This window comes from Cystoisospora suis (genome assembly GCF_002600585.1).
Source record: "Cystoisospora suis strain Wien I chromosome Unknown contig_3198, whole genome shotgun sequence".
Taxonomy (NCBI): Eukaryota; Apicomplexa; class Conoidasida; order Eucoccidiorida; family Sarcocystidae; genus Cystoisospora; species Cystoisospora suis.
In genome coordinates, this window is record NW_027155993.1 from 18,784 (window position 1) to 26,135 (window position 7,352).

The window sequence follows — 7,352 nt, forward strand, 5'->3', positions numbered from 1 at the left end:
ACGACTTGTCCTCCTTCTGCATACTGCGTGTGTCTTGACTGCGAAATCGAAACAGTGACCGGGCGCGAGAGTGAGCCTGCCGCAGCGTGCTCTGTATACACCTTTTGACAGAAAGTTCCCAAGAGGGACGCGAGAGTAACATTTTCTCACAAAATGGGGCGAGCTCTTCTGTCGCCCTCGGCGTCGGTACTCGGGGTGTCGCTCGGCGTCTTTGTGGTGGCGATCCGGTCCTTGCCTCAAGTTGCTTACGTAAGCGACAGAACGAAGCTGCACACGACGTTTAGCTAGAACTCACCGCTAGTTTGCCGGTGACTTCTTTTGGCACATGGATCCGTTTGTAGGCAGATACCTCTCCAAGCCTACTTGATGGGTAAAAGCTAAGCAGTCGCTTGTAGCAACACCGTCGCGGACTACTGAGAGGGGCCTGCGTGCAGCGATAAACAGGGCAGCTCCTGCCCATCTTGCCTGATGCGATGCTATAAAAGGCTCAGCCAGAATTGGGTTCAGGAAGGATACCGATTCCTTTTCAGCGATGCAAGCACAGTGGGCGATGAGAACGATAAGTATATGTTGGGACGTGCGAGGAACAAAGCGGTCGTGCAAAGCAGACTTCTGGTGCTCTGGATCTCTAGAAGATGCGTTTTTCATCTAGCTGTTGTAGGTTGTTTGTCCGTTCTGCAGGCAGGAGCCAGCCTCCGCGGCAGCCAAGGGTTTGCGACCGCGGGAGAGAGACCCATTTTTGCCGGACTTTTTGATGGACAGGCTCCCGTGCGACAACAGCAAATCTCGCTTGCTCCCATTCCAAACCCGATCGCATACTCTGGCGTGATACCTGTCGATGAGCCCCTAGGAGAAGACGCAGTTGTCGAAAACTATTCTCATCTGACCGCCCTTGGTCTTTCCGACCTCAGTGGCGAAGCTTTGCCAGGAGGAGGTCTTCTGGAGGGCGCAACATCTCAAGAACAGCAGTCCACAGCAAAGCTCAGTAGGACAGAATCCACAGCACCTTCTGGTGTCTTGGAAGACGGACTGTTCGTTGGCTCTTTTGATGCTGACGAGAAATCAGTGGCACACGGCGAGGTACCTACCTTCGGGGGTCTTAAGGATGCAGCGACTGGCGTAGTACCGATGGGCGATGATCTCCCAGAAGTGTCGGAGATAGATGCTTACGTGGCCGAAGCAGCGGTGGGTTCAGGCGCGCCACAGCGACAGTATGCTTCAGGAATGGTGCCCAGCGGCTCTGACCAAGAGGCCGAATTTTCAGTTAGTGAGGAAAATCAGAGTCTCAAGACAGAGAAGCACATGAAAGCTCAGAGCGAAGGTTTCTCTAGTGCACCGGAGTTCAGCGGTGACGTTATTGAGGATATGGATGCTGAGTCACAGCAGGAAGCCTCCCAGCCGGTACACCGAGAAACCGAGCACCAAAAATATTTTCCAGCAGAGATCCAAGAGCACGTGGCTTCTACGACAGAAAGGTCTGCCGACATCCCAAAAACTACGACAGAGGCTGGAACCGGCGCACTCCCGACAGAAGTGGCGGGCGACGAAGCACTGACCGATAGCGACGTCTCCAACGTTATTTCAGAGTATTCGAAGGCTCCCCAGGCTGTAGAAACTGTTAGCGAGTCAGGCCGACTAGAGGAATCGTCGATTGAAGAAGGCCTACCGCTTCCTCACGAAAGGTCAGGAGGAGAGACGAAAGAGGAAACTCTGCCGCGCGGGAAGCCAGGTATGGCTGAATACGAAAAAGAAACAGTCCTTCTAACGGACGAGACCAATACAGACGTCGTCTCGGATGACCACAATGAGAGTGAGAAACACTCTGTCAGCTCCTCCCATAAGACAGTAGATGATAAGTCAGTGGCGACCAAGGACCTAGAGGGAGTCCAAGTGGAAACCACAGAAACCGAAGGAGTCTCATTTGCCGGAAAAGTTCACGAGATAACTGAACCAACTAAATCAGGAGATGAGACATCACGTGTGGAATCCGTCACGACGGACGAGACAGATGACCGCGAAGAAGTTAGCATTGCAAGGCAAACAGATGCGCGGTTCACCAAAGAGGATTCAAGGGATACTTCAGGAAATTTCGACACTATGGAAGGCGAAGCAGGGCAGCTTCCTGTTGAAAGCCTCCCCGTCAGCTTCGCGGATGTCTCCATGCATCACGATGAAGTTTCAGACGTCTTGCATGGAGACCGCGCGGCTGTACCTCACTCTGGAATCAGCACTCATACGGGAGCAGTGAGAATGGCGGACAGCGAGGAAACTCACACAAAGTCAACCATCGAACCAGTGGGAGCGATAGATGAGGTCCTCGGGCTCTCCGCTGAGGTTCCAGCTGTATCTGCAGCGCCGAGCCATGAGGCGGCGACGGTAATCGGGGAGGCACACATGGAGCCAGCAGTCCAAGGCTTCTTACCACCAGTTCAAGTCCATCCGTCACATCATACTGAACATGCCTTCGTACCGGGGGAAGAAGCAATGGGAGTTATCTCCGTTCCGACTCAGCACAACAACGTGGACGTTCACGCCGGAGGGGTCCTTCCTGCCCCTTCTAGCTCCCATGTCTTAGTGTCTGAGGGATATCATCATGATACTACCACAGTCTCGCATCCGATGGCGGCGGATCTCGCGATTCCCGCTGCTCATCTAAGCCATCACGTTTCTCCTGTTCACGAAGTACATCAGGATCACGTCATTGTCGATGCTACTGGAGGCCACACTGTGCGGCCCGTGGGCATTATTGACCACAACAGCGGCGGTTTCCTTGGCGCACAGATCCCCAGCAATGTGCTCCCACCGATGGCAGCGGCTATGCAGGCTATGCACACACCCCTAGTGCCTCAGGAGGGGAAGCACCACCTTGAGAGTTTAGCCCCTGCTGTAGCTGTTGGAAAAGGCTTTTCGGCTCCGCCCCCTATTAAGGTCCAGCCGGAAGTTACTGTGGTGTCCCGCGGCAAAAAGAAGGGTGGCAATAAAAAGAAATCTACTCCTGTCGTCCCCGTCATTGAGAAAGCCCCGCAGCCACTCATTATGGAACATAAACCCATTGTTTACGAGCCCACGACAATTGTCGAGGTTGTAGAAAAACCACGAAAGAAGGGAAGGAGAGTCGTTTCTTAAGTTTCAAAGATCTGATCAGGTACTTGACCGAAACCAACAACTGGAGGCTTCCACAGCCTCGTGTGTCTTTCTTTCAGATTGGCTTTTTCACTTTTTCATAGAGGTGAGCAGCTAGCCTCCAAGCTGCTCCAGTCTGATTTTCTTTCGTCCAGTAGGAAAGGTTTTCTTTTCGGAGGTTTCTTCTGGTCGGAGGTTTTTTCTGGTCGGAACAGGTTGGGTTCTATTCACAGTCGCTGAGGCAACTGCTATCAGTTTCACACGAGGCGTGAGAGTGAACGTTGCTGCCTCCCGTCATCTAGTCTGCCGTATTATAACGATAGCAGCCCGCGCGTGCCGCCATGTCGGAGGAGCCTCGCATGAGGAACATCACGTGTATCGTGAGCTAATGGGATACAAGAAAGTGAACGCTAGGCGGGACGGAAATACATGGGTTGATGTTTGCCGCTGAAAGCGGAATGGGTTTACAGGTTACGTACAGGTCTGTGTCTCTCGCCGAATATACGCGGGACTGTCTACTCGGTGAAGATCGTCGAATGCGCGTTTCGATTTTGTGTGTGTGGCATGCTGCAAGTGCCGCGTGCCATAGAACTGTCCCTTATTACCTCTCTGAGAATCAGTGAGGCCCTTGTGGAGACAAATGGAGGGCGGTCCGTGGAGGAAATCTGCGGGTGCCCACTACAAAAGCCTGTACACGGAAAGCGGCACTTAGGTGGGTCACTGCTTCCTGCCTGCATCTGCGTGCACAGCTCAGGACTTCAGTCGATCTTACGTGGTTTCTTAGTCAGTTCGAGATCTTCGGGATGACGGCATCTCGAGAAATCGGCGCATCACGACCAGACGACCCACTTCACCGGCCCCTGCTGCTAATTCTGTCATCCGAAGAGACAGATTTGACTCTCGACCGCCCACCGCAACGATCCCATTTGGTCAGCACATTCTGCTGTCCCTTCGAACTGGCTCCTGTCCGTCAAGCCATGCGTACGAGAAAACGATTACTTTGGATCCAGAAGAAAGCACATCCCCTGAATTTACCATCACCCAGGCACAAGTCAGATGTCGAGAAGCTGGGACGCGTCACCCCTGAACAGTGGAGAAGTCACTGAGAACAAAGCTGCGACCTCCAGAGTCGTGGTGTCTCGGGTCCTGAAGGGAGCGGGCCAGAGAAGCGAGTCAGTCCTGTGAGGCTACCTCGGTTTGGCGGGATGCCAGCTGAAACCATCGGTTGCATCGATTTTACCTGTCAGGCGCTGTCTCTGCCCTTAAAAATCTTGGATTCGCACCTTCTCACTCACCCCGACATCCATCCTTAGTTCCTCCCTGCCCTCAAGAGGGTTTCTTCGCGTTTCCGTTCGGGGTGCCGAGCCGCCACTCCTGGGCTCCTAGCGTGTCGCGCATGCATGCGCATGGTTTCGTGGTGTTTTGAGTCGCTTCCGGGCAATCTCGGAGAACTCTCGTCTCTTCTCGACTTCTTTTGAGCGATGCTCGTCTTGAATCGTTTGTCGTTGCAGCTTGTCATTCCGGTCTTGCCAGTAATCGTTCCTGTCCGTTGCGTGACGACTCGTCGCTGTCGTCCGTGGTATTCCGATCTGCTGCCCAACAGCAGTGGACTTGTCGATGAACTCGCCTTGTCTTTCGTCTCTAACTTCTTAGCATTCTGTCTTGAGTACCGGACTTGTCATTGTTTTTCCCGTTCTTTTCGGACCAGCTTTGTAAGCCTTCTTTCATCCCCGCCCTCGCAGCTAGCTGCCGCTAGCTTGGGTCATCTTTTCATTCCCTTTGAGTCTCTCAGGTGTCTTTGTGTTGTGCGTGGGCCTCTTGGTCCATCTGGTCTGACCGGGGACCTGTAACTCATCGATTTCTTGATGCTAGGCACGGTCGAAGTCTCTTCAGTCCACACAAAGACAAGGGCTGCCTTTCGGGTCCTTTTCCGTCAGGACATTTCCTGTTATTCCGAGTTCTCTTCTACAGCTAACTGAAATGACACGCGTTCGCTTGAACGTTTACCGCCTGACGGAGTTTTCTGCATCTGGGCTCTGCTCTTTCTGTGCAGCGTACCATACAGGTCAGTTCACGTATGATATGGAGAAAAGCCTAGGTTTCGGTTATCGGTATACTTTCTTCTTGTCTTCAGATGGGTTTGATAGCCGGGAAACTAGCAAAGACCCTAACCCTTGAACTCTTCTTTTCTTTTTCTTCGAGGCATGATGTGTCCGTTTATTTTCTCTTTTTTCTCTTCTTTTCTCTTCGGTTGCTAACGTTTCTCCGGTTTTACTTAGCGGTAGTTTGCAAGAGAACGCACGTCAAAAGTGAGCAATACTCCATGCTCTCAGATGATTCCTGCCTACGTCCTTCAACCTGTGTGTATCTTGCTTGCCATATATATCTATCGATCTAGCCAGCATGTACTATCATAAAGAAACAGCATCTATGGACCTGGCTACCAGAGCTATATATAATCTCTGTGCGTGGTTACTAGATCTATATTCTGTGTCATATAGAGACGAACTAGATGTGCGTAAACAGCTATAGACATACATATACAGATGTAGAGAGAGAGAGAGAAAGAGATAGATAATTGTTGTGCTGTAAGGACGGTCCTGATACCTATGCATGTGTCTGTTGTTTTGTAGGTGTCCAAGTAGGGACGAGGGAGTACACATTTGCACAGGGAGCGGGGGTGGTTTCTGTGGAGTTTGATCCATCTAAAGATATACGCTCTCCCTCTATGTTTCAGAATGCTCGATCTCTTCAAGATTATCATCCTGAGGAAATAGAAGATGCAGAATTCGCGTATGCTCTAGATATGGGGGATTGCTATATGACGGGCCAAGAAATCGCCACAGCTGTAGATACACTCCGGAGAGAGTTTGCTGGAGAAAACTACCATCTTCTCGAGAGAAACTGCAACCATTTCAGTGATGCTCTTTGTAAAAGGCTTGTCGGCAAGGGGGTCCCGTCTTACATCAATCGAGCGGCTTGGCTTGGGCGATGGATCAGGTAGGGACGAAGGAAAGAGGAACAAGAGATGGAGAGAGAAGAGTGAAGACGAAGCCTTGAGAGATGTGTGTAGATATCCATGTTTATGTATTACTGTATTGATATCAAACAACGGGCCTTTCCTGGGATATTTCTATGGACGAAAATATCTGTGAGGAATCCAACTCCATATACTCGACATGTTACTCATATGTTGGGACATCCACATGGACGACTATGAGGCAGGAAGGTTGTGGTGTATGTACAGCGATACGGAGGAAGTAGACAGGTGACTACTGTTTTATGTGTGTGTCTTACTGCTTGGGATGTATCTAATGCACATACGTTACTCAAAATAGATTTACGTGTGTGTACATTTTCAGGGCTATTTGCATTCTAGATCTTTCCTCACTTTCTTACTTTCTCATGTGGTCCTTGTATATTTTCTCCTGTGATGTGTCTCCTCTCTGGGATCTTCTCTTGTCTCCCTGGCTCTCTCTTCTTTATGCTCTCTATACACTTACGCAGCCACTGACCTCTCATGCCGGGTTCTTGTTTCGTGGCTCTCTCTTATCTTTATCCTAATCCTCCTTCCATTCTTTACGAAGGACAACCAAGCAGCAGTTTCTGTCGAAGGGAATAGATCCCTCACAAGTGTGCATGAGATAGGTGAGAAACTATTTCGGGTCTGTTCTCCCATCTCTTCTTCTCACACTCTCTCTAACTGTCAGAATCGATCGAAGGTCTTCTTCATTTTGTCTTCTGTTCGAATGCATGCATGCATGCATTCTTCTCTTTTCTTCCTTCATTCAGTTGCCTGTTTCCCGGCTCAATCCTCGCTGCCCTCCCCCCACCTTCAGGATCAACGCCAGGTGGAACTCCCTGTTCTTCTTCTTCGTCATCATCTCAACATCTTCTTCTTTTCGAAGGGTCAGGCTATAGACTTGGAGGAGGACAGATCGAATGCGCCTCATCTGCTACTCAAAACTCTGTGATCTTCCGAGGAATAGGAAGCGCGGGGGAAGGCACAGTCACTCGAGCCCCTGCTCCAGATCTTTCTTATTCAAATGCCTCTGCGTCCTCTTCCTCAGTTGGGAATGCTGGAGGGGCTACTAGGGCATCATACTCTTGGGCTAGCACTGGAGGAAGAGGAGGAGGAGGAGGCCAAGCGGAACCTGGTGCGACGCAAACGGCTATCATGTGTAAGGTCATCTTGTAGTCATTGTGGTTATTCTATCTATCTATCTATC

General features: G+C 50.8%; 2 protein-coding genes across 2 annotated transcripts; both read left to right on the forward strand.

Annotated features, from left to right (window-relative positions):
* CSUI_006347 (uncharacterized protein) lies at positions 1–3,659 on the forward strand. Its single transcript, XM_068066510.1, has 2 exons — positions 1–249; positions 682–3,659. Exons 1-2 carry the CDS (start codon positions 154–156, stop codon positions 3,124–3,126), a joined length of 2,541 nt encoding a protein of 846 aa, XP_067921515.1. The 5' UTR covers positions 1–153; the 3' UTR covers positions 3,127–3,659.
* Positions 3,660–4,271: 612 nt separating this feature from the next.
* Positions 4,272–7,321, forward strand: CSUI_006348 (erebp-4 family protein; the record flags this gene model as incomplete). The annotated part of the gene is made up of 3 exons (XM_068066511.1): positions 4,272–5,188; positions 5,757–6,123; positions 6,916–7,321. Exons 1-3 carry the CDS (start codon positions 5,104–5,106, stop codon positions 7,319–7,321), a joined length of 858 nt encoding a protein of 285 aa, XP_067921516.1. The 5' UTR covers positions 4,272–5,103.
* Positions 7,322–7,352: the final 31 nt, after the last annotated feature.

What these genes read in the sequence shown, in the direction of transcription:
- CSUI_006347 (XM_068066510.1), top strand. Translation starts at nt 154, where the DNA reads ATGGGGCGAGCTCTTCTGTCGCCCTCGGCGTCGGTACTCGGGGTGTCG. An exon ending in CCTTGCCTCAAGTTGCTTAC is followed by an intron (nt 250 to 681) that starts GTAAGCGACAGA and finishes TCCGTTCTGCAG; the next exon opens with GCAGGAGCCAGCCTCCGCGG.